At 35.5% G+C, this 26585-nt stretch overlaps 2 protein-coding genes across 6 annotated transcripts in view; one reads left to right on the top strand and one right to left on the bottom strand.

Moving 5' to 3' along the window:
- The window catches only part of LOC129788392 (pseudouridylate synthase RPUSD2-like), a 138284-nt gene extending 112413 nt beyond the window's left edge, over positions 1 to 25871 (top strand). For 3 of the 5 annotated variants that reach the window (XM_055824413.1, XM_055824411.1, XM_055824410.1), the window contains exons 7-11: positions 5590 to 5810; positions 6602 to 6792; positions 8415 to 8639; positions 10032 to 10225; positions 11407 to 13365. In XM_055824413.1, the coding sequence (XP_055680388.1) occupies positions 5590 to 5810; positions 6602 to 6792; positions 8415 to 8639; positions 10032 to 10225; positions 11407 to 11700 (1125 nt within the window). In that variant the 3' untranslated portion in view covers positions 11701 to 13365. Of the gene's footprint in view, positions 1 to 5589; positions 5811 to 6601; positions 6793 to 8414; positions 8640 to 10031; positions 10226 to 11406; positions 13366 to 19598 lie in introns of those variants that run through there. The other 2 variants (XM_055824414.1, XM_055824412.1) reach the window with 1 other exon arrangement.
- The window catches only part of LOC129788401 (N-acetylgalactosaminyltransferase 7), a 783634-nt gene that overhangs the window by 426123 nt on the left and 330926 nt on the right, over positions 1 to 26585 (bottom strand). The gene's annotated exons all lie outside the window — the stretch shown is intronic.

The raw sequence follows: 26585 nt of genomic DNA on the forward strand, positions 1-26585 counted from the left end.
ATACGCGCGCCCTCGTATTCACCCCCTACCACGACATAGAACACTTTGTGTGTATTTTTTTTGTGTGCTTGAAATTGAGTAAGAAAATACACATCCAATATCTTTTGCCACGCCAGAGGAAGCAAAACGAAGAGTCAATCGAGTGAATTTACAGACTTTTTTGCATGCTTCCTCGGGCGTACTTTTTTCCTTCTTTTCTTACCCCAAGATTTGTACAGCACCAGGCGCCTCCACTGTGTGTACACCAGGCGTCTCCATTGAAACAAAGAAAACATATATAGTGAGATAGAGAGATGGGGAAGAATTTATAAGACGATGGAGATTGTAATTTAAAATCTTTTATCAACTTTTAGATGACAATGGGGAATAGGAGAATATATTTTATTCTCTGTGTGTGCTTTCGCACCTTCATCAACTTTTCCTTGTGAACGTACAAGAGACACATAGTTGGGGACTCTTGAGGGCTATATTTTTCAGTAAGAAACATCACTATATTCTTTTTTCTTCCCACCGCATAAAATAGACGTGATGAAATGCACGTAAGTCTAAAGGAGACTGCTTAAGAAATGATGTTCCTATGGGAAAAAGAAGAAGTTTCATTTTAGGCGGGACTAATTGTCGTCCTGGAGACGCATTGGGAGAAAGGAAAAAAGAAAGACAAAAAGAGGGAAGAAATTTGGGAAAATCTTTCAGGACAATGTCTTTGTTCTCAGAGCGATGGAAAAGAAATTCTAACAAGAAACCTTACATAGTTTCTTGTGAGCTAAAATACGAAAATAAATCACGTGAAGTATTTCAGTTAATTAGCACATGGAGCTTTATTCGAAAGCTTCTTTTTTTTCTCTTTCAATCGCAAAAACAACCCACTTTCGTGCTTTTTCTCATCACAAATTTTCTGTATTTGCATTGAAAATTTTGTTTCAATAATAAGAAGAAATCCAAAAAGCTTCTAATTTTCTTGTGGAAAATTCAAAAGCTTCCGCAGAAAGCTCTTGTAAATCCTCCATCAACATTCCTATGGGCAAGACGCGAATTCACCTTTTCGAGGGCAGAGAGAAAAATTTATCTTCATTCAAATGGAGTCCGGGACATTGTAAATCATTCGCCCCTTTTGCGCGGGGGCGTTGGGAAAAGCTCTTCGTTATTTGACGGGAGTGGGTGGGTGATGTGGTATAAAAGAAAATAAAAGGTGAACAATGTGATGATTTTGAATTTATTGTCACACACCGTATAAACAGAAAACACGATGTGAAGGAGTTTCCGCATTGAACGTATAATCTTAAATCTCCGCTGAAGCTTCTTCTTCTGCATGTTAGCGGAAGGAAGCTCCCCCGCAAGCTTTGGAGGTGGGTGGGTTACAAAACGAATAGGGGATGCGTTGTTTCTCAAGTGATTTCCATGTTCATATGGTGGGGATATATTCGATGGAATTGCATGTGAAAAAGATATGTGGAACAAATCCATTGGATGAGGTCATATGCTGGAATGATGGGAAGGCATGGGGAGCAGAGGAATGAAAAAGAAGAAAAAACTCCATTCGTCAGCAGAAATGGATGGGATGTATCGCCGAAAAAAACATTCGGAGAAAATTGTCTCGGGATGACAAATAGATTGCAAAAGTGGGGTGGAAGGACGACGACAAGAAAGAGATCCCCATCAGTGAAAATCCCTCATGTTATACCCGAAACTATATCTTATTCCTTGTTGGGTGTGAGAAACGTGCGGAGTATTGAGGTGAGAATTTCACCAAATGCATGACCCGACACAATTGAAAATGTCACCGGAAATATTCTATCTGATAGATTGTCTTGCGGAGGTATCAATTTTCTCTCGCGATTTCCCACCATCGAAGAAATTTCCAAACCCGGAAGAGCTCATAAAATGAGAGCTTTCTGCAGGAGTCTGCTGGGAAGGGGGTGGGGGTGGGTTCTTCAAATGAAAAGTTTTCATTTTGTAGTGGAAATTTTTCCTGGTGCTGGGAAGTTAATAAGGAAAAAAGCACAAAAATATGGTATTGGTGTAAGTGGTTGAAAAAAGGTGCGATTGCACACAGAGAAAAGTAGATTATTGAGAAGTTTAACCCTTTCAATCTGTGCAGAAGAACAAATTATGGTCCATCTCAGCAAAGTTTCCGCCTCTCTCTCAACTTTTCTGTCTACATACCTCCAAAAACTAAAACTTGCTTCGGTATATGTTCACAAAATACCTACATACATATCTGAATGGGTTGTCCAAGTTTTCCTCTCTCAACCGTTTGGCATACACGTGAAAAGTTGCAAAAGAAGATAAAGAAGTTTCTCTTTCTCACTCTAAATGTGCTACAATTTTATAGATGAATGGGAAAAGGATGAAATATTTGAGATAAAAATAATAGAGAGTTCCTCCTTTGGAGGTATTTTGTATGTGTCTCAAGGATATTTTTATGACTTTCTCAATAAAAATCTTTTAAGAGCCAAGCGCTTTTTTTCAATGATTTCATAACATTTCCTATATATATATATATATTTTGGGTGTATGTGTGTGACTCTTTTGGGGAAACTTTTGAGTTAATCTCTTCCTCCAAACAGTACACTAAAGAAATATTTGATCAATTTGAGTTGTAATGAAAATCAATTCGAACTCCAATATGGTGGGGATTGCATTTGCTTTGTAAACTGTTGATGCAGTTGATGAATAAACTTTAGTTGTGGTTTATTTGTAAAGCAAACCCAATACTTGTGTGTTTATTCTGTAGAATTAATTCTTATTGCGTTTATTTTCACACAAAAATTTTCACTTTAAAAATGAGATTGTTATAAGAATCTTTTTGGAACGATAAAAAAGGACTTTTTCTGGAGATTTTTATCAGTGTAATTTGTATCTTTTTTCCCCTCAATCAGGATGAAATTTATCATAATTTGTATGTGTCTAAAAATATCATCCTTGCTGTCCTCTTTCACTGCAATCCAATACATTGTTATAACAAGGAAAACACGAACTTTCCTTTAAACGTACAAAGTTTCACTCTATCTGCAAACCAAACCATGTACCACGTTTTTTGTTTGGTAAAGATATTAGCATTGTTGAGGATCCAATATTCATGTCTCAGAGGAATATAATTTATTGCTTCACTTTTTTCTCCTTTTATTCCTTACATACAATTCATTTTCCTCAGAAATAAACAAAAAAATCAACAAAGAGATTCCTCTTGTGGTTTATGTGGTAAATTTACTCTTTCTTCGTTTTTTCCCTCCTTCTACAAGCTATTTTAAATAAAATTCTCAAATACAATTCTTAAATTAAATAAGATTTATTCTCTGAGAGCTTTGTTGAAGCTTTCTCAGTGTCGGAGAAGGGTGAGAAGGAAAGTTTTTCTCTCATTTATAATTAAGTGTGAGTTCTTTAAATTCCTCCCCTAGTGTGGATTTGTGAAGAAGTGAATTAACCCAGAAGTGCGAAAAAAAAGAAGAAAAAATGCAGCAAAATAGGGGTCAAAGAGTAGAACTATGTATGTATAATATAGAAAAAGGTGAAGGAGTAGCACAATGATTTCAATTAAATTGAGATATTTGCGCAATGCAACGAAATTCCTGGAAAATTTCCTGGAAGTAAAAAGCTTTTTGTTTTCTCCACACTGAAAATCCTTAGGGCAGTTTTTCCTTTTATTTCTGCTAAATTTGCGACAAAATGAGACGCGAAGCTTCCACTTTTCATCATCATTCCGCCAACACCTGCAACATTGTCATTATTTTATCTTGCTGCACTGTCTCCGTTTTTTTTGTTCAACGAGGATATTTTTTACTGTCAAAAAAGCTCTTCTGCAGACAAAATCACACGCGCGGGAAAATTTGTCGTTTTCACGGTGAGAGATAAGGAAGTTTTTCAAGGGAGTGTCGGGGGGGGGAGGGTGTAATAAAACAGATAAGGCTAAACTTTCTTGCATGCATAGTGATATGCAGTTAGTTTGGAGGATAATTTGATGGTTAAGCATTTATCACGAATTCTCTGAGTGAGTGGGGAATTTGTCGTGTTTAAAACGCAATGTGAAAGTTTACCACAGTGTGGGGTAATCAAGGTGTTTCAAGGAAAATTAATTTGTAAACTTAATTTAATGATTTTTACGTTAAAATTGTTTAAGTTTAAAAGGTGAAGGAAATTAGTGAAAATTTAATTTTCACTAGAGGTCATACTTTAAGAAAATTTATACTCAACAGATGGAGCTATTCTAATTAAAAAAAAACACTCATTTTTTTAAGAAATTAGCAAAATGAAAATCAGAATAATTTTTAATTAATTAGCAGTATTCAAGACCATATATTGACAAGATGATAAAATCAATTTAATCAATAGATGGCACTACATTTTTCACAATATAAAATCAACAGATGTCGTCACTTTCACTATCCTGTAATTTTCTCTTAAATTGCTGTTCTTGAGACATACACAGAGGCTTTGCACGAGTGTTTACACGACAGCTTATTGAAAGAACTTGTACTTGAAGTTCTTCAAACTTTTCACACATTCAATTTTGACTTTGCATGTACAGTACATACATACCTACTTCGAAAGATGCACCCACCTCGTACAGAAGAACAAACATTCACGCTAAGCCCCCCTGTGTATGTGTAAGAGAATTAAACTTAAATTCCGTAAGCTCTGAGACAGAGAGAAATGTGTCACAGGGATGCACTGCAAAAGTTTCACTGGTGTCCAAAAAATCCTCACACTCACCCACCCCCAGATACTTGTCACCTCCCCCCACTGAATGGCGATACAGAAAGGATTTTCCCTTCACAGGATTCACCTTCATCCTTTGGTTGGAGAGAGGAAAAAAACCCTTTCCAATCATACATGATTCATTCTGTGCTTGAGAGAGGTGTTTTGCCCAGAAGTAGCTATGTGGGGAGCTTTCTCTAACACACACCCGCACACGAAAAAAAAATCTCAAGTGGAAATCGATAGATGGGAATTTAATTCAATTTTTTTCCACCCAGATGTTCCATCGTAACCTCCCCACACCCCCCTGATTCCCGTATATGGGAATATCGAGTGTTTGAGGATGAAAATTGAACAGGGGGATAGTCTGTGGAATTACATACACACATATTTCGCAGTAGCACAAAAAAAACTTTCCTTGTCACACTGCGGAGCTTTTTCCCTTCTTGTTTTCTCATGGCGGAGGGCTATTGTTTGGTCTCAAATAGAATAGAAAAATAAAATAAAATAAAAGTGCCGGGGAAAAATTTCTCGCTCTGCAAATGACGAGGGTGTGGAAAAGGTTAATGCCTAAGGGAGGTATTTTTTCCAAAAATAAAAGCAGAAGATTCAACGAGTGATGCCGCATAAAAAAAATATTTTTTCACATGTCCATCGTCTTCTTTCTCCCTGTGTAGTGGTGTTGGAGGAAATCTGCTGTGTTTCCTCAAGCATTAAATAAATATAATTTTCCACCAACAGCAAAACATTTTTTTTTGTTGACACACACAGAGCGCAGACACAAATTAATTTTTGCGCTGTTTTTTTTTTCTTTTAAGCTTTTCCCACATGAGGATTTTTTCCGCAGCAAAAGTTATTAACTTTTTAACCCTCTAAATGTTCCTTCACATATAGGTTCATCCGTGTGGTCGATATCGTCACAATACGGTGGTCTTCATTCTGGCCAAGGAGTATAACCTGAAGAACTTGAGGACGATCCATCGTCTTGATCGACTCACATCGGGACTCCTTCTCTTTGGTCGGAGCCCCAAGAAGGCACGTCAAATGGAACATCAAATCCGGAATAGGCAGGTTCAGAAGCAGTACGTCTGCCGAGTTGAGGGTGAATTCCCAGAGTGAGTATTTTCTTATTTATTTGTAGAAAGAAAAGAAAAGCTCTGAAAGTCTTCTTGAAGAAATTTTTCAAAAGATCTTTTTTGGGATCTCTGAAGGGAATAATTCTTCTGAGGTTAAGCTTTGAATTAAAGGAATATTTTTCAAGAGTATTTGGCAAATCTTTAGTTATTTTTTTTTTGTAAAGACATCAAATCACTAAAAAAGCCAAAAGGTTTAGCAAAAGAAATTCCCTCAAATTAAATAATTTTCTCAAAAGCTTCCGATGCTTTTTCTTGAAAGACTTTTCCTGACATTCTGTACAAAACCACAGAATCGTTTTAACGTAATGTTTTCACTTTAATTAAATTCCGCATTAATGTAAAGAAAAAAAATTGATGCTCTTCAAGCTTTCATTGAAAAGTAACTTCACCCAGACAGGTTATCAATTTTGCAGTTTAATAAATACTCCATTAAATAGCTCTCAAAGCACAAATTTTCTCCTTTTCTACTTGAAAGTTCTTATTTTTTATCTCAAAAGCAAAAAGATCTCAAAAAGTTTCATTGAAACAGTTTTGCGAAGAGTTTGCACGGTGTGTGGGTGAAGAGAAAATGCATTTAGGTGGATGGAAAAGCGGATGGAGAAGAGAGGAGGGAATTTTTTTGAAAGCTTTCGAAGATTAAAATTGCGTGTAAGGGAGGAAAAATTCCGTGTGTGTGTGAAAGGGAATGATGGAGAAGAGAGAATTTTATTCCGGAAATATACTTTCAAATGCTTCAATGTTTTGAATTTTTTTGTGTTGATTCATTGCAGCGGCGTGATCGAATGCAAGGAACCCATTGAGGTGGTAAGCTACAAAATCGGTGTGTGCAAGGTGTCACCGAAAGGGAAGGAGTGTACGACGAAATTCGAGAAGTTGGGCTTCAACGGGAAATCCAGTGTGGTCCTGTGTAAACCACAAACCGGTCGCATGCACCAAATCCGTGTGCATTTGCAGTATTTAGGTATGTATACATACAAATTATATACATGAACTTTTTCCACCCCCATGCTATATACATACAATATATTGCCTTTGGCGTTGGAGGTGATGCAACTCCAATAAACAACCTCCCACCATCAGAGTGTGTGTGTGGGTGGGTGGCAAAGATGGGTGGGGTGTATGCACCAGCGAGAAGACACACGAGAGCGACTTGCAAAATTGTCAGGAACTGCAACACTCTCCTGACTTTCATCACTAACCCTCCCACACCTTCCACCATGTGAACTTCAACCCTCTGTGGACTCATTCGAGCACTTCCCTCGCTCACATTTTCACCTCACGTTGCGCCATGGGATCGTGATCTTTAGTCAATTTTACCAGACAAGCTTCGACACACCATTGTCTCTCACTTTGCACACACCATCCCTTTCATTTCACCCTCTGCCCCCACCCCCAGCATTTCACGATAAGAATATAATTATATTCCCATGAAATCAATTTCTTGCACCTCCGGGAGTCTCTTCCTCGCACACAAAAAGCTCCGAAAGCTCTTACAAAACTTTTCCAAACATTTGTGTAAATTCCAATTAAAGTGTTTGTTCATTTTGATGCATAAAAGATTTTCAAAAGAGCCAGCAAAGAGAAATGTAAAAGAAGCATGAATATTATTATTTCAGTTGGGATTCATAATTTTTTAACTAATCAATTGACAATTAAATGGATTAAATTATTAGAATGAATACTTTCAATTTAAAAAAAAAAACTGAAGTTCAACTTTCAAATTTCACATCAAATCTTCATAGAAATTGCGTAAAATCTCATAATAATATCCCTAACAAGCAATTGGATAAATAATGTGCGAAAGATTAGAGATGTTCATTAAATGATTCCCCCACTGTAAAAACAAATAATAGCAGAAATAACCCCGGGAGGTTATCGAAGGAAATTTATCTTGCAAGACGAAGGACAATAAAGGCTTTTATTGTGTACCCGCGTAGCATCCAGCAGTATTAGACGTAAAATCTTTACGGTCTACTTTTACGTTCTTTTCCTTCATCTCAAAATTCCTAATAAAAAATTAAAGAATAATACCTCATAATTACGTTTTTGACCGAAATTGCAATGTTTTAGTCATTAGAAGTACGTCGAATTGTTGACTCATCAAAAGTTTCTTTTTATAATCTCTTAAACTGATAAAAAAGAAGAAGCAAAGAATGTTGAGAAATTCTTGAGAAAATGAGAGAATAATATTTTTTTCTTTGTGTTGTCTAACATTTTCAAGTGTTTAATGTGTTTGCAAGAAAAAAAAACTTTAAAGATTTTTTCACAGAAAAATAAAATTAGAATTTATTGAGAAAAAAAAAACGTTCATTCATAAAAATTATGAGCTCATCAAACGGATTTTTCTTTTCAATGAAATATTTAGAATTCTTGGAAAGTGGTAAATGGGAAATATATAATAATTGAGGGGAGAGAAAGGGGAGTTCCTCTGCAGAGCACATTGCAGCAAACACAGTGCGAGGCGGGGTTCAATGTGTGACAGAGGGAATGTGAAATGGGTTAAATCAAGGGGATAACTAACAACAATCTGTGTGATGGGGGTAAGAGTACTAAAATGTTCCTCTTCGCTAACCTCAATTGCAGGCTATCCGGTAATTAATGATCCATTGTACAACCATGAGGTGTTCGGACCGGCCAAGGGGCGCGGAGGCGACATTGGTGGCAAGTCGGATGAACAACTGGTGAAGGACTTGATAAATATCCACAATGCGGAGAATTGGTTGGGTATCGATGGTGACTCGGAAATGTCACTGTTCAAATCCATGAAACCAGATGCTGAGGATGGTGGTGTATTGGGCTGTGGTAAAGGTGAGTAGATATACTCTTCTACTGGTTCAACCCAGAGTTGCTATATACATTTTCCAATGTTTTTTGTATAGATTTAACTCAGGCAACAGTAAAAAACAAAATTAGTTTTCTTCTCTCTTTTTTTTGAACGTGTGAAAATGTATTTAAGGGTTGCAAATCAATTTTATTTAGCAACACAAAATGATACTCATCTCGGCATTCCTTAAGAAGCTCAATTACCAAATTGCCACCCTTCCAGCACCATGGGAAATTCCCATCTTTTCATGCTTTTCCGTGAAAAGTTTTATTCAGCAACATTTTCCTTGTATTGTTAGGGGCTGTTAGTGTCGTTTTGCTTCCTCCAAAAATTTCCCTTTATAGCACCTTGAGTCACAGTGTGGGAGATAATTAAAGAGATAAGAAAGGAAATAATTGAATTTCCCTCCCAATTTATCTCCTATCTAAATTAATTTCATCTCTGATTGAGACACCCAGTGACTTCATTTTCGTGCCATCTCAGGTGCTATATGGTCTGGTGGTCTGGGGTAGGAAAAACGACACACAGCAATTCCTTCTCCCCAAACATACATACATAGTTGAGAAGGTGATTTCCCAAGGAAAATGGATGCCCTAGCTCCCCACATGGGATCACTTTGGCATCCTGGAAAAGTCTCTTCAATCTGCGTGATGTTGTGTGTTGTGGGTGAATTGGATGGGAATATGAAGGGCAATCGAAGACGAAGACACGAAGGGATGAAAGAAGAAAAAAAACGAGAAAATGAGGGTGTTTTTCGCACTGCCCAAAGGAGGACAATTTACACAAAATCCCCACCAATAAATGTTACAATTTGACGCTTTATGGCTTTCCTCCGGTTTCTCCTTCCATCCCATTTTCAGTTTTTTTTCTTTCCTTACGGGAAGGGGGTTATTTCAAGGAGAATTCAAGATTTTACTTTTACATCCCCTTCCCCTCCAGTATAGAGTGTCTCAATGAAAATGCAACAGAAGAGAATTCTCAGATAAAAGATAAAAGTTGATTTTCATTCTCTCTTTCATCCCCTTTGTGCATTCCCATTGAAACACTCTGTTGTACTTTTATCACGAAAATTTTCCACTCAATTCCGAGAGAACAATTTTCACGGTGATTTCAAGTGGTGGGACTCCCGAGAAGAAGGGCCGGGGGAGTGGGGGTGGAAAAAGGGGGAATGAGGAGAGTTTGAAGAAGCGATGAGGGTTGCAAAATGCAATGAAGTGCCAAATGCATTGGATGTACCACTTCACCAATGTATGATTCAACCAATTGCAAATGCCAAGCGTTATGAATTACTTCCTCTTTCTCTTCCTCCACCACACACCCCCACATCCACCTACTCTTGGGGCCCACACATATGTACATATGTATGCACATCACAGGAAACATCCTGAGTGACGACGACTGCGAAACTGTGTCAAGAGAGGCGTCACCATGTTCAGAGAGTCCCAGGCCATTATCGCACGGAAGCGAGAGTCCCCATGAAAGTGTCTGTTTGTCCACCACCCTGGCGACGGCATCGCAGAATTCGCCTCCAGCCTCCGTAAGCGCCCACATGAAGAGGACACAGGCAAAGGTGAGTCTCTCTCTCTTTCTTTGTTTATATTCATTGTCCCCACAGTCTCCCCCCGCATCCACCCACAATCCCTTTGGGATCAATTGCAAAAAAAGCTCGCATTTTAATTACCATAAAGGCTCTGGGTTGGGGAACAGGCAGAGCAACAACGAAAAAATGAGCCTTCATTTTATCAACTATCTCTCCCTCAGAAGGGAATTGGTCCTCAAGTGCTTGTAGGGAGTTTTTTTTTGCACGAGGACACACTACACTTGGTGCTACGAAACAAGATAAATTAAAAGTTTAGAGAGAGAGAATTTCTCCTCACTGAAGTGCTCAGCAACAATTTATTTGGCATCTGGGAAGTTTGTTGAATGAGCAAAAAATATGTATGTAGGTAATCAAGTTTAAAAATTAGAATTTTTAGACTTTGTAGAATTATGTTGAAAAAAAAGTTGAAAAGAACATTTCTGTAACATTCATTAATTTCTTTTTCAATTTTATTATTTTTAAACATTTCAATTTGATTTTTTATTACGAGAGAAAATCATTAAAAATTATTTAGCAAATAAATTTTGCATTTTATAGTGAATTTTAGATTTCTATCAACACATAATTCTCTTTAATTACACATTAAAAAAAAACTAAAAATAGTAATATAGAAATTTTCTATTAAATGTGAGAAAATTGTTTAAACAAAATTAATTTAATTGTTTTATATTGAAAAATCCTCTTTGCTCATTAAAATGCTTAATCTCTGCTATTTCACTGCACATTCTGTGAGTTTAAACCAAAAAGGCGTGTAACCGGCAACATGTGTTGCTTCCCCAGTTACTACTACCCACCGAAAGCCCACAAATGAGGTTCTTCTATGCATTTTCCTGTGCCAGTCGGGGGATGGGGTGAGTGTGGCGAAACCCACCAAGCTTTTCGCATAAACACATTGTGAGAAAAGTCATTGAACGCGAAATTGTGAAAATATGCTGAAATTCCCATGAAATTTCTCACTGAAGCTTTTCATTTGGAAGCACACGGTGTGAGGGGAGGGGGTTGGTTCGACAATGGGGTGGTATGTGAGGGTACTGGGGTATACTGGTGAATGCCACCCCAAAGCGTGATTTCTTCATATATCTAAAACCAAAACTGTCTGAAATGTATACATAACATAAAATATATATATTTTTCTGCATGTGGAATTGCAGGTAACAGTAGCCACACAGACTGGTCATGAATCACCGGACCTCACATTCAATCCTGATAAGATGACAGTCGATAAACACTGCTACGAGTGCAAAGTTCGCTACAGGGACCCAAAGCCGCAGGATCTTGTGATGTATTTGCATGCATGGAAGTACAAGGTGAGTTTACTTCTTCTTTTTTTTCTCATTCTCTCGTTGTATTGTAAAAGCACACGAAGAAAGCTCTCCCGCCAAAGGGGAGGGTGGTTATCCCACCAACCCCATTTGTTGGAGGTAGAAATGGGTGGTGGGGGGTAGCTTTCAATGGAGTGATTTGCGTGCATTAAACTCTTTCTCTCTCGTCGCGCACCACAAAGACGATTTACGCGCTCCTCGGGGGTATCGTGCAGTGGCACTTGTATGTCAAATAATACCAACCTCTAAATCTACTACTAACCACCCAGTGCACGAGGAGGGTGTGCCACTAGCCCGCGAAAGGGTTGAAAACTAATCTTTTATTTGGCGTAACAAGGAAATTGGGGACTTTCTTTTGCTTTTAGCGTCTTTATTAGAGTCCTTTAGTGTTATTTTTAGCGCCCTTTCTAATTGAAAAGAAAGTAATAATTTATTTTCTATAAAAACCATCTTTAATAATTTCCTGGCTTCGTGTCTATTAAATAAATCTTATTTAAAATCCTGATTTTATAAGAGATTAAAAAAAAGCTCAAAAATATTTCTTTAAAAAGTAAATTTACATATAATCCTAATATTTACAAACAACTAATGCAAAAGCCAACACACAGCTGAAATACATTCCTGGGAGCTATTTGCCCCTTTTGTCTCGTCTTGTGAGTGACTAAAATACGGTGAGTGTGGGTGGAAAAGCTTTGAAGAAGAAGTGCAAAAAAAAATGCAGAGAGTGAGAGAACTTTGTTGTTGACTTTCTCATCGGTAGAGTGAAGAAATTTTCTTCTCTCTACGGCATTCTTTCCATGATCCATCTTGACCCCAAACGACATATTGCAACAAAAAAATCCTCAAGATCCCATTTAATTTTAATGGGAAAATCCTTTACCTTCCACCTTTGAGTTTTTTTTTGAATGCGGAAGGAAACGAAGGAGATTACAGGGAAGCAAAAGAAGGTACATTTTATCCGTTTTCTTTGTGCTTCTGTACACCCCTCAATGGGGCGGAGGGACTATTGAAGTGCAAGTAAAGAAAAAAAAGAGAGAGAAGTTAAACACAATTTACGTGGCTTTGGGAATTACATGACGCGCAAGGAAGGTGGTGAAACTAATTGAGAGAAGAGATTATAAGAAAGCTCACAGTGTGGGGGTTTAGCAGAGGAACTCAAAAAGTGCTTTGTGTGTTGCATCAACATGAAGGAAAATCACAACTTTGGCGTGAAAGATGAATGGAAAAGTCAAATTGAAAGGGATTTTATGTTCACTATGCAGGGGAGAGTGGGGCTAATAGAATCAAATAAAGGGCAGATTTTCACCCAAAATCCTTTCCTTTTGATCACTCTGTTCAATTTTGAAGGAAAATATGAGCTTTTGAGTATTTTTTCTCTGACTTTTTTAGCCCCAGTCTTCCCTATTCATTGCTCTGTATGTTCCATATATAGTGAGAAAATCCTCTTGTGCTCTTTAATACAAATGAGCGCATTTTTGAGCAGCTCTTAATTACACGCCGCGACAGGCGGGATTTCCACGCGCGTGAAAAATCCTCTCACAGATGTATTTAATAATGAAAAATTCACGCTACCTATATTATGTGGAATTTAAATGATAAGTTGCAATTAAATGTGAATATTATACAATGAAATCCCCACGTTGTGTCTTCCACACACTCCCGCACTCCTCTACCTATCCCCCATCACCCTTCATCCACCTTCTTCTCTGTAACTTCCCTGAATAAATACAAAGAAAGAGAGAAAAGGGAGGAAAAAATCCCGCACACGAGGAAATGCGAAAAAGAAAATATTACTCACAGGCGGAAGGATTAAAAGCGACATGGAGCTACCCCTTTCTCCCCGTCTCGCAAGTAAAGGGGAAAAATGTTCTGGCATGTTGCCGAAAAAAAAAAGATACAACAGTGTGACAAAAAGCTCTAAATTAAATGTTTTCTCTGCTTGTGCTGCTGCTGCAAAAAAGACGAGAGAGCTTTACGCGCCACAGAAGGACAAAGCAAAAGTTGAAAAATATTGAGAAAGGAGTGGCGGATAGAAATGTTTCTACTCTCTGACCCGTGTGTCACACACATGGATGGCATGAACGAATGAACAGAAAAAAAACGAATGAAGGGGGTGGACTTAATGGAGAAATGATGGCAAATTTGCCGTGTGCATGAGAGGGGTGAGCGTGAGAGTATTAATTCAGTTCACCAAGAAAAGTGGTATATAATTAAAATAAGTTCTTTTCCCACCCTTTGTGGAATTTCTCATTGCACACTTTTTTTGTTATTCTTCCTTTCTATTATAAAGTTCTCATTGCACATTGAATCAACTCACTGAAACAGATGCTCTCCTTAGAGCAAGAGAGAGAGAGAGAGTGAGAGAGGGAAAGAGAGAGAAAAGGGTTGAAGAAAATTTTTAATTAAGCAGCTGAATAAATTGACTATTGTTGTGGAAGGTGGCAAAAGTCCAAAATGCTTGGAAAAGAAGATATATATTTTGTATATAAACTGACTAAGAAATTTCATTTGCAAATTTTGAACTTTTCCAATGAAATTTACCCACCCTCCATACACAAATTTTCCCCTGTATGTTGTATATAAATAAATTTCCACCACTTAGTTGGTGTTCCACTTCGTGGCCAACACCAAGTATTGTAATCGTCGGATTTTCCGACCACCTCAGATCGGGCTCAAACTTGGTATGAGCACGTTTCAGACAACCCACATTCCAAAAATGGTGGTGGAAAATTTTTGATCCGGCCGGCCTGCCGGCTGGCCGGCCGGCCGGCCGGCCGGCCGGCCGGTCGCCCAAACTTTGCCTTATAGCTAGAGAACGGTAACAGATAGAGACTTCCGGTTTGAAGTTTTCTATAGAAATGTGGGTGTAAAATTTCATTTTTTCGCATTTTCAAAATTCAAGATGGCCGCCATCCGCCATTTTGAAATACTGTCAACCACTTCCCTTACAGCTAGAGGTCTGAAATTTTAGTATGTTGTAGAGCTCAGTGAGACATTTTCATCGACAATTCATACTTGAAAATCGGTCAAGCGGTTTAGCAAATATGGCGGCCTAAAGCAAAAAGTGTTTTTTCGATATATCTCGAGAACGGCTTGACCGATTTTGACCATCTTGGTATCAAATGAAAGGTATTGAGAAGCCCTACAACTACCTAGAACATTTCAAGTTTCAAAAACATCCGCAAGAGGCGCTAAAAACAAAAACAAAAATTGCCTAACTTTAAGGGGCTATATCTCCCAACATCTGTTATCGTTTTCCTTTAAACTTTGATATGTTGTAGCCTGACTCAATATCTTTCTCCAGTCCGAAAATGAAGAAATTCTATGTCGCCGTTTAGAAGATATAGCCATTTGAAAAATTCTTGAATTTGAAAAGTTCTAAGAGCCATATCTCCTGCACTGCTTGACCGATTTTGCTCATCTTAGTATCAAATTAAAGGTTTTGCAAAACTCTACAACTTTCTAGAACATCAGAAACCTCTAGAACCATTCCTTCGAGACAAAAAATGCCAAAAACTGTTTTGGTAGAACAAAAATCCGCCATTTTGTGTTATGGAGATGACCTTGAAAATTATTGAAATTTATGTCAATTTATAGCCTGTTTTAATACCTTTCCAAAACTAGTCAAGAAATTTCTGTAGGTCTTATAGAACCAAAGATATAACCATTTTTATCCATCAAATTGCCGAATTTTACAAAAAAAATTAACTTTGCCTACTAATACTGCTCACAAATAGTATTACAACGCATAAACAAACTTCTACACGTTGTGGGACACCAACTCTTATAACTGGACGCGTTATGATTGACTTTTGCAATGTATTTAATTGTATTTAATTACAAAATGCAATGAAAGTTCTATATTTTGGAAGTTTTGAATTAATGTTCATTTCCACTTTAGGTTAAACTCATACCGGTGTTCTCTATATAGCTCACGCACAATTTAAACAAGTTAAATAGAGCTTTCCACACTTTGTTGGAAATTATATATAGTTTGTGTGGATAGAGAAAGTTTCATTGTCTAACGAAACTATGCTATATATCAGTTTATTAATTTTGTGAAAATGAGCTTTGTTTTAACAGATTATGGTTTTAAATTTATATCTTCAACGTTAAAGGATTCATCGGGGATAACTTTCAAGGAAAAGTTTATTTTCTATTTTATTTATTTTTTAAGATTTTATTATAATAATATTCTAAAATAAATTTCGAAAAATGTCTAAAGTTAGAAAGAATGTCCTTTTCCTTTAACTCATCTCGTTGCCAAAACATTCTTGTAAGCTTTCCCAAAGCTCTGAAAAATTCTATTTTCCCTCTCTTACCTCCCCTCCCACAAGAGTAAAGTAAATTGTGAGAAAAAAGTAAGGAAACTTCTCTAACAAATAGGTAGAAAATTAGCAAATTTCCCCATGAGATCTTTACCAACATCATTATTCACTTTTTCTTCTCTTCATGAAATTTATATGAAAGTCTTCCTTTTTTTCATTTTTTTTTCTACGAGAATGGTGGTTTGTTGAAAGCAATGTGATGCCAAAATGGGAGCGAGAAAGGAACTTATTGAGTTTCAATTGAAAGTTTTTTTTCTCATCGTCAAGTAGGAAAACCACCAAAAAATCATTTTTCCTATCGTGGGCGATTTCCTGGGAAAAGTTGAAGGATTTTTTTCTTTTTCAACTTTTACACGAAACTCTGTGTGCGTTTGCACAGGATGATGACTCTTGACGATGAAGCTTCCTTATATTGAGCATATTATGTATTACCTAGGGCATATGGAAATATTTGAATAGATTTTCCCATCTTTTCTCTCTCTCTCTCTCTTGCTTTTCACATTTATTATATTATTATAGTTCCAACCGTACGTCTCTGCCGATATAGTTCTTTTTTTTTCTTTCATTCTTCCTCTCGCACAGGGGCGGGAAAATGAATACATATAATGGGGCGAAGAAGGGAAGGGCTGTATAGGAAGGGAAAAGGAGGAAAAAATGAGGATGCAACTTGCAATGTACAGAAGGATGCATTCATTGAATTTCCACCCTCGTAACACACGCTTTTGGTATGCACAATCAAATATATTTAATGAAATTATTCTGCATATATGCTGCAGCATCATTGAATTACTTTATATCCCCTCAACCAACCACCTTCCAGTGATCCATTGTTGCCGCATATTCCTTCGTTTCTTGTGCCCCATGGAGAGAGCAAAACAGGAAGTGATCTCCTGTTATGAGATGGGAGGATGGTGTGCAAAAGGGTGCAAAGGATTGCAAAATTTTGCCATTCATCTCATGTCCTGGCAAAATCTCCTTTCTCCATTTACAAAACAGATTACTTTCATATATACAAAGTTATGCTTGAATTTACTCATTCCAATCAGAATTCAATAAATTTTCCCACAAATATTTTGTTGGGTCAAAAATTTAATTGATCAATTGATTGGGCTCAAATTTGACTCAACGCTGTGTGTGTGTGGTGAATGTGGGCCAGGAAAAGGGTTCATTTTCAATTTATGTCCCTTATGTGGGGTGTTTTCTTTAGAAATTTCTCCATTCATTTGGTGTTGTTGGGTATGAGGGGGGTGAGATGGAAAATTCAATTGTGGGAAAATATTGTGCCACTTTACAACCACTTGTCTCACATGCAAATGCCCCCGGAGCTTCCGATGAAGTGTGGTGTAAATAGTGTTTGAGATATTGTGGGAAAACTTTCCAATTTCCTTCTCTTTTCCCAACTTTTGCATCATCCCCTCTCTTCGTCTCAATCCCACACACTTTCCCCACAACTTCCATACTCTTTTGCTGTAAATGTATGTATCAAAACCATGAGAAAAGGACTAACATTGTGGAATGAAGGATAATCTCAGCCTCAATGTTCAATGTGGGTGGTTGGCGTGCGGGGGAGGGTTATGAGAAAATTGAGAAATCACCACCATCACTGTTGAGGAACTTTGTGAATGGGTGCGAGCGCAGGAGGGGGGTGGAAAATTGTAGGGAATTCCCTCAAAAAGGCACTCATTGGACTGTTAAACACGATGATGGAGTCTCTCACAGTCTTCTCCTCAAGGCACCACGAGAAATCTCCATCTCTTCCACTTCATCAGTGGTTTCATGTCAATTTTCAGTGACATTAAATATTTATGGAAATTTACTCTTCAAAGCATAATTCCCTACATGGAGGATGGTCTTTCATGTGTCCCCTTGACTTGCACTATTTGTTCTCACTCTCTCTCTCTCTCTCCCCACATATGAGCTTTTATCTACCACCCTATGCTACTCCACCCCCTTCTTTTTTTTATTCTCCATCAAACTGTAAGAACGATGAATTTCTTCCCACCTGCTTTCTCACAATGATCTACGACGGTCATACCCATTGTGTGTTGCAATGGAGGAAAAATAAATGATAAAAAATTCTGTGAAAAATGCACATTTTTCCATTTCCTAATGCTTGAAGGTGAATATAATTTATCTTTGGACGAAGAACCACAAAAAAAACGAACGATTTAACAAAATTTCTTCCACACAGAGTGGTCCCTTTTCAAAGGACAGAGATTTGTAGGAGAAGGAAAACTTGGAGGAAGATATTGAATTCTCTGATGCATAAGAATTTTTTTTTATGTTTTGGTGAATTTTCTTTATTTTTTTCTTTCAAATTTCAAGCCTGATAATTTTAATTTTGAAATGGGAATAAAGAATTGAAATTTGTTTTCAAATTAGGGTTGAAAAGTTAGAAAAAGGGAAGGAAAGTCGCCCTTCTTTGCTCTTATAGAATAAGTTCTATTCAGCCCACTCTAGGGGGAAATTCTAAAAGAAAATTAATAAAGCCTTTAATTCTTTAAGCCTTTAACTCTAATTGGGTAATAATTCTAACTCAAACGATTTACCAGTAAGCAAATGATTGAACCAAATCAAATTGATAAATGATTGATCAATAATTGATAAATCAATTGAGACACTCAAGCGATTAATTGATCAATTATTGATCAAAAATTGATCAATCTGAGGTTACTTCTTATTGCTCAATAATTTACCTTCTATGTGAACCTATATTGACTCAATATTAAGCTAAATTATTGATTATTTAATAGCAAAATTTGGACAAATCTTTTACCTATTTTACCTAGAAAAGCTGCAAATTTTAGGCAAAAGATTCGTCTAAATAAGATACCTTTAAGTCCCAATAAAGCATTTAAGTCTCAATTAGAATTTTTTAACTTGTTAATTAGGCGAATTTGCGTCCATCCTTTAAGATTTTGAGCTTCTATAGGAAGATTATCATCATATTTTGCCACAAAAAAAATCTTCAATAAGATTTTTCCACATATTTTGACCTACTGAACCTTCACCATGATGTCTTCCGTATGAGTCACATGCTCAGACTTTTCATATAAATCATCAAGATTTCGCATTAAAATTAAAAAAAAAAAACTTTAAAAAAATTACCGTAAAATGTATAATTTTAGCAAGGGCAGAGCACATCGTCTGGAAGTGAAATTTGAATGAGGTCAGAGCCTCAAAGTCCCAGACTTCCCGCACATTTGTGTGGTGGCTGAGCGAAAACCGATCGTGGGGAAACTCCCGTCGATCGTTTATCTTAATGACAAAACTGTCGCACGGCGAATTATCGCGTGAATTCGAGGAAAATTTATTTATTCTGTACGCGTGCGATGAAATTCGAGATTTGAGAGTGGAAAAGTTTCATTGACTCCTCTCTACCAACGAGTGGGGGCGCAGGCAATGATGAAGGAGAGGAAGGTGCCACAGCCACCACATGAGGATGTATCATTAATCCAAATGCTTCAGTGACTTGTCGCGGGTGGAAAGATGAATGATTTTAAAGTGGATGCGAATGATAAGGGGGGAAATGAGAGAAAGAGTGCGCGCGAGAGAGAGAGAAATTGAGAGCAATTAATATCAATTTGAACGAAAGGAAAATTCCTCTCGTAACATTAATTTGCACGAAGAAATCATTAAAATTATTTTATGCTTTATGCTGGATTTATTGTTTTTTCTCTGACGTATCATCAGGGTCCTGGCTGGGAGTATTCTACGGAACTTCCGGAATGGGCTTCTTCGCAGTGGATGGAGGATGAGTAAGAGAATGTGGATGTGGACGCGCGGGAGCCATATGGCGAAATAATTGCGGCGCGACTGAAACCACAGCACATAATTAAATTATAATTAAATATCGCTATTACGCATAAAACACATACAAAAAAAATCTTCTATATTATTAGATTGATATTAATGGCAAAAAGACATTTTTACATGGAAAAATATTTTATTTTTCACGCCCCTCAATTGATTTTTTTTATTACTATTATTCTCTTATTTCTTTAATCATCTTATTAGTTTTTTCTTATTATATATTTTGAATGAAGAAAAAAAAGTAAAAAAAAATATTCTTCCATAATATTTTGTAAAGACGCCATGGCGTTGGAGTGCAGCAAGAAAAAAAAAAGATTATGAAGATGAAAAAAGACAATATTGATAGTTTGTAAATATTTTTTGATACGATATAAGAAGATGACATTTTAGACACCCATCTATACTATCCTTGCGCGAAATATTCTCTCAAATTCCCATTGCAATCTTCGCATCATCCTTGCATTGTCGGAGGTCCTCCACCCTCTGGTACACGTGCAATGAAAAATCCCCACGTGTTGGCAGGAAGAACACGAAGAATTTGCGATGGGATTATCATTAAAAAAAAATCTTCAAAACAAAGGCATTATATTCGTAGAAAATAGTTTTTAAAGAAAAAGAAAATCTGTAGATTTTAAGGGGGGAAGTAAACACAGAAAATATTTAAGAGAAAATCTTACTATAAAACTATATTATATAAAATATTACTGATAATAATAATGGCAGGTAATTATACTGATGATAAATATTTAGCAGAGAAAAAAAAGAGATTTAAAAGCAACACAGCAGAGGGATTTTCCATGGAGGAACGAGGACACTTTTTAATGCGATGGAAAATTCACACGAAAAATCACGTTGAAATTTTAATTAATTTGCACACGGAGAAGTTTTTTGCACAACAAACTCCTGTTTGTTATTTTAATTTTAATTGTTTTTAATTAAAATAATAAACAATTAAATTATTTTTCTATTTAAATACTCCCGGCGGGTGGTTTTGAATTAATAAGAGATGTTAAATGTTTTTTTTTTTTAAATCAAATCATTTTGAAATGAAATTGAACAGAAAATTAATGAATCGAATGTAATTTGAAACTCTTAATGGTTTTATTTTTTAAATCAAATCACTTTCAAATCAAGGGGTGTTTATCTGAATTAATTTATTCGGGTCTTTGGTCATATTCAGAATATTCGCTAATATTCTAATAATTCACCAAAGAAATCAAAATACTGGTTTTAAGTTTCAAAATGGCTCAGATAGAGGAGTAAAAGTGTAAAAAATATTTAATTTAAGCATAAAAAGGACTAAAATCAAGCAGAACAATGGTAAATTCAACCCGAAAATTGATAAATTCAGCCCTAAAAAAAAATAAGTTCAAGCAAAAAAAATTTATTTGCTGTTTAGCCCTACAAAGGCAGAAATTGAAAGGGTTAAAAAAATTTTCAATTAAAGTCTAAAGTGGTCTAAAATAAAGCCGAAAAATTGTATACTCAACCCTAAAAGGGGCTAATTTTTCCGATTCTTATACCGTTTTGAGTTATTTGCTTTTTTTTAGCAATAGATGTTATGTGTGTAAATTAAAATATTAAAAACCAAAATATTTATAAATAAATACCCCTTGTTTGAAATAAAATTGAATTGAAAGTTAATGAATCGAATGTAATTTGAAGCTCTTAATGGATTTTTTATTTTAGCTCTTTTTTAATGCTTCAATTTGGAAGTAAAAAAAAGGAGTTTATTCAATCCTTCAGCATTATTTCATTCGATTAAATTAAAAATAAATTCTTCATCGAAAAAAAAAAGAATAAATTTCTTCCAGCGCAAAATTTCTCTACTGAGAGCTTTTACATCTCTGATAAAAAAAATGAAGAAGAAAAAAATATCAAATTTATTGTGGTTTACCTTAAATGCAGGGTCCATAATTTACACACACGCATAACGTGCGATAAAAAAGGAAGACAAAAACAATGTTTTAAGCAGAAACTATTTAGATATTTACACGGAAACAGAGTAAATTTACCTGCATTTTTTAATTTATACATTTTTCCTTTATTTTTTTTTCACAACATAAAAAATGTTTTGTGACTCATAAGAAAAATTTATGCGATGAAAAAAAATGTTAGAGAGACCAAAGCTTGTGTGAAAGACAAAGGAGAAGAAAAATAATATTTAAAAGGACTTTTTTGTACACAGAAAGCAAAAAATAAGAGGAAAGAAAGGAGAAAACATTTGTAATCAAATATCAATCATTTCATATCACCTGGCTAAGAAAAAAAAATGGCGCAAAAGTCAAAATGCCCCTCAATCAATCACACGCAAAAAGAGGCGCGTGGGTGGTGCGTGAATCCCGAAGGAATATTGCGAAAGTATCCTCCTGGGAATTTTTTTCGCTATGCGTTAGAGTTCCTCCCAAAAACCTTCTCCCCTCCTGCCAAAAGCAGAGAAGTTTCAATGTGTGTATTAATACAGACAAAGTTGTGGGTGGATTTTTATGATGATTGAGGGACTTCAGGCGAGAAAATCAAAATTGATAGCGCCATGCCCCAAAAAAAAAGAAGAAATGATCCCGTAAGAAATAAAGGCAAACGAAAATGCAAAAAAGACACAAAAATCTTCACTTAGTTCGTATTCTTACATTAATACATGATGCATAATAAAATAGAGGAAATCATTTTTTTTTAATGCTTTTCGCAGCATTAATTCCTCTTTCAATACAAGAAGGGAAAGAGAAGGAGAAAAACCAACACCAAAATCATAAAAGTACACTCATAAAAAAAATATTACACTGTTATAGAAATGAAGAAGAAGTTATAAGAAAATATTTGACTATTTTAGTGATTAAGATTTAAAAAAAAAACCTTTCAATCAAATAATATTAGGATGCTTTTTTGTCACGAGCATGGTGGGATATATATTAGCTATTAAGGGATTTTCTATTATAAAAAAAAGTGAAGAAGCAAAGTGAAAAAAAATGTGAGATACTGATTTGTACAATAATGTTAAGTCGCAGCGAGAAAGACAAGATTACAATAAGATAAATACAAAAAAAAATTCGGGGGAAGGGTTAAACAAAAATATCTGTGGAAGTGAAGGATCATGAGGAAGAAAGAAAATTAACAAATCGAAAAAAACTCTGATAATTTGAAGGAAAATCGAGAGAATCGCATTGGAAAGGAGAGGAAGCTTTCTGATCTGATGTTTTCCTGAAGTATATTCCTTAAAATTTGTTTCTTTCTTTAGAAATTAATTTTTCTTCTTTAGTTTCTTCAGTTTCTTTTGTCTTAATTCTCGCTCTAAATATTCCTTAATCTTATGTTTGTTTTTAATACCTTTTTCTTCTTCTCTCATTTGCTACTATTTCATCGAACATCTCTGTAAATTGCACGCAACTCTTGCAAATTTTCCTTTAAAGGTAAAATCTAAATCTCTTCCTCTTTCAATGGGATTCTTTTGCATTTTCTTCCTGTTATTTATAAAAAAAAGCTGTGCTTCTTTTAAGAAAGAATCACAGCTAAAAAGAATAAAATGCGTAAATTCACTCTGAAATAGACATTTTGTGCCTTGATGAAAAAAAAAAAGCCCAAAGAAACCCTTTGCTGGTAATAAAAAAAATCATGCGATTTTCATCGCATAAACTTTCAAGAAAATCCAAAAGTAAAAAAAAAATAAATAAAATAGTGAAAGTCGCGCGCGGGGATTTTGCAGAAGAAAACAAAGCTTAAAAAGAAAATATTTGTTTGATTGTAATCGAGATGAGAAGAGAATTATTAAGTGAAAAAAAAAGAGTTGCATAAAAAAAGTGATATTGAAAAAATATATTAAAACAAAGAGAGAAGAATCTTGCTAGAAGATTACATTTTAATCATTAAAATTAATATCTTATATAGAGAAAGAATAAAACACGAAAACTGTGGTTTGCATGGAAAATCAAAGAGGTTTTTAGACAAAAAAAAAAGAAGAAGTAAATGAAACACGTGTAAATTCATCGAGCTTTTATCAAATATTTATTAACTTCTTTACTTAGAACAGAAAACTATATAAAGTGGAAGATAGTGAAGAAGAAGAAGAAATCACAGGAAATTAATTTACAAGAAAAAAGACAAATTGAAGAAAAAGGACTTAAAGGACCTCTGAGACACACGCAAACAAGGATTTCATTAATCGAATGTTTTTTCATGAAGAAGAAAAATTAGAAGAAATGAATTTTATCGCAAAAACTCCTAATTAAAAAAAAATACAAAAATGTGATGAAACATTTAGTAGAGAGAGAAATGAGAGAATTTATGTAGAGAAAAATTTAACAAACTTCCCGACAAGAAGCGTCAAAGTTGTTTTTTTTTTTTTTGAACTCTTCTGATTAATAAATGAACTTCTTTAAAGAAAATAAAAATTGAGAAATAAGCGAAAGGATTTTCTCATGAAAAGAAAATGAGGAAGAAAAAAAGGATACAATATACGTGTAAATAAATTTGTAGACAAGACACGGGGTAGGGTGAGAAGAATAGGAGAAAAGAGAGAATTTTATGTCCTGTTGCACAGCTCAAGTGTTTTATTTACTTATCTAGTTTATTCGACGTACGTGTAAATAATTTTACGCTATACTACCGACTTTTTTGTCTGTAAGTATTGTTCCCATTCGCCCACATAGCAAACAATTTTATCAAGAAGAAAAAAACCCACAAAATTGTCTGAAAGTCGACCAAATCACGGAAAATTCACTTTTCTTCTCTCATTTTGCACAAGTGCAATCAAAGGGGTTTGTCATTGAATGGATGAAGTACTTCTTTCTTTTTTTCCTTAAAGTATTATACTCAGAAATTATTTTTTAAGCAACTTGTAGAAAATAAAAAAAAAGTTGTGGTGCTATACATATGAATTTTGAAATCTGGGAAAATCAGCATCCTGATTTGGTCATTTTGTGTTTATTACTTTTTCCCTTTCTGTCGCAATTTTATGGCATTTTTCTTTTATTTCATGTCTTCTTGCTTCAACTTGTGAATTTCAAATCTTCTGTCTATTCTTCACCTTTGCCAACGAGCTGAATTTTTTTATTCCAATTGATCTTTTTCTATCTTCGCTACGCCCCTGCTTTGCCAACATTAGGAGCATATTGGTCGAAAAGAGAGCGAAAATCATCAAAAATGTCAAAATGTTGATTTTTTTTTCAAATTTCAAATGTATAGCATCATAAAGTTGATTAAGCTAGATTTAAATTTTTTTTTCTGAGCTCTAGTATTTTCAAAAAATTTTTAAGATTTCAAAACGAAACATTTCTTTTTAAAATATATTTTTATTTAAATTATTTTAAAAAATTACACAAAAAACTAAAGAACAATTTTTCCGTGCAATGACAAACCCCTTTTCTCCGCTGCAATACAAGAGAGGCTCCTGAAAGGGGGTTGAATTTCGTGAAAACTCTGTTTTTTTTGTGAAACTTCATGAAAAGCCTTATAGGAAAAGAAAAAGTGTATAGTTACAGCAATTTTCACGTTAATGGAAAATGAAGGAAAATGCATGTAGAAAATTTTTCATCCGCTTGTAGTTTTACTTTTTTTTTTGTTGCTCTTTTTTTACAGCAAAGTTATTTTGCACAACAGAAACAGATCAACATATCCCAAGAAAAAGAAAGTTTAATAAAAAATCATCATCAATCCCAAAAGGAAAAAAAAACTGCATTGATGGACATGAAGAAGAAAAAAAATTAGAGAGAAACGTGTTGTACAACATTTATTATTTCAGAATGGAAGGATTACATAGAATAAAAGAAAATATAATATTTTTAGGCGCTTTTTTCATTCAAACACAAAAGAGTAAAAAATAAATAAATAAATCCAATTCATTGATTTACGATGGAATGAAAAAAAAAAGACGATGAGAAAGGTAAATAAAAATTACGAAAGAAGCTTTTGTGAGAACAAGATAAGAACAAAAAAAAAGAGAATTCTCACAAGAATGATGACTTTGGAGTGATTTTTTGGTAGTTGTTTGTGTTGCAAAAGAGCATGAGAGCGGGATGGCGAGTGTGTGTATACATTTATTAAAAAAAAATGATGAAGAAGAAAAATAAACATTTAAAGGGAATGAGAAGGATAAAAAAAAATTTAATTGTAAAACCCACGTAGATAAAGACAATTTAATAAAATTTTGATTTAATGTGACACCGCGGGGACTTTTTGTACGCCCATCCGGTGGAATAATTGAGTGGCAGCAAAAAAGTATGTCCGGCGAAAGTTCCACCTTTTTTTATGGAGAAACTTTTTCGGGGAGGACTTTTAATGGGTGTCGCAGCAGCTTTTTCAACACTTTCGTGCCACCCACCCCCTCCCATCATGTTGCCGCGTGCCCTGTGAACCCTCTTATGGGTCACACACACACCACCCCCTGCCCTCAACATTATGTGCTTTGGGGCATTTCTCATTAATTTCTTCTTCTTCATCGTGATTTTAACGGTCTTGCTTGGCAAATTGTCTGAAACATCCATCACCCTCCCCAAAAGCCCCAACGGAGCGAGAGACATCGTTTCGACGTTCCTCCCCGGAGGAGCCAACTTGTGGAATGTCCTCACAATGATCAACCCCCCTTTTTCGCAGAGACAGCTGCTGCAGGAGATGGTGAACGTGGACGTGGAGGAGAGAGAAAAAAAAAGAGTAAAGTGGATGATGTTTTATGTAAAAGAAAATGATTTGGATTGGATTCGATTAGCTGTGACAGAGAGATTGGCTACGATTGCCACGAATCCACTCTGGGGGTGAGGGGAGGAGGTTAAAAGAAGAGGATGAGAACATTTTATGGGGCAAGAAAGTGGATGGAAGTCAAGAGAATGTGCCACACAGGACATAAAAAAGGTAAAAAAAAAGTTACTCAAATAAATC

Source organism: Lutzomyia longipalpis, chromosome 2 (genome assembly GCF_024334085.1).
Source record: "Lutzomyia longipalpis isolate SR_M1_2022 chromosome 2, ASM2433408v1".
Classification (NCBI taxonomy): domain Eukaryota; kingdom Metazoa; phylum Arthropoda; class Insecta; order Diptera; family Psychodidae; genus Lutzomyia; species Lutzomyia longipalpis.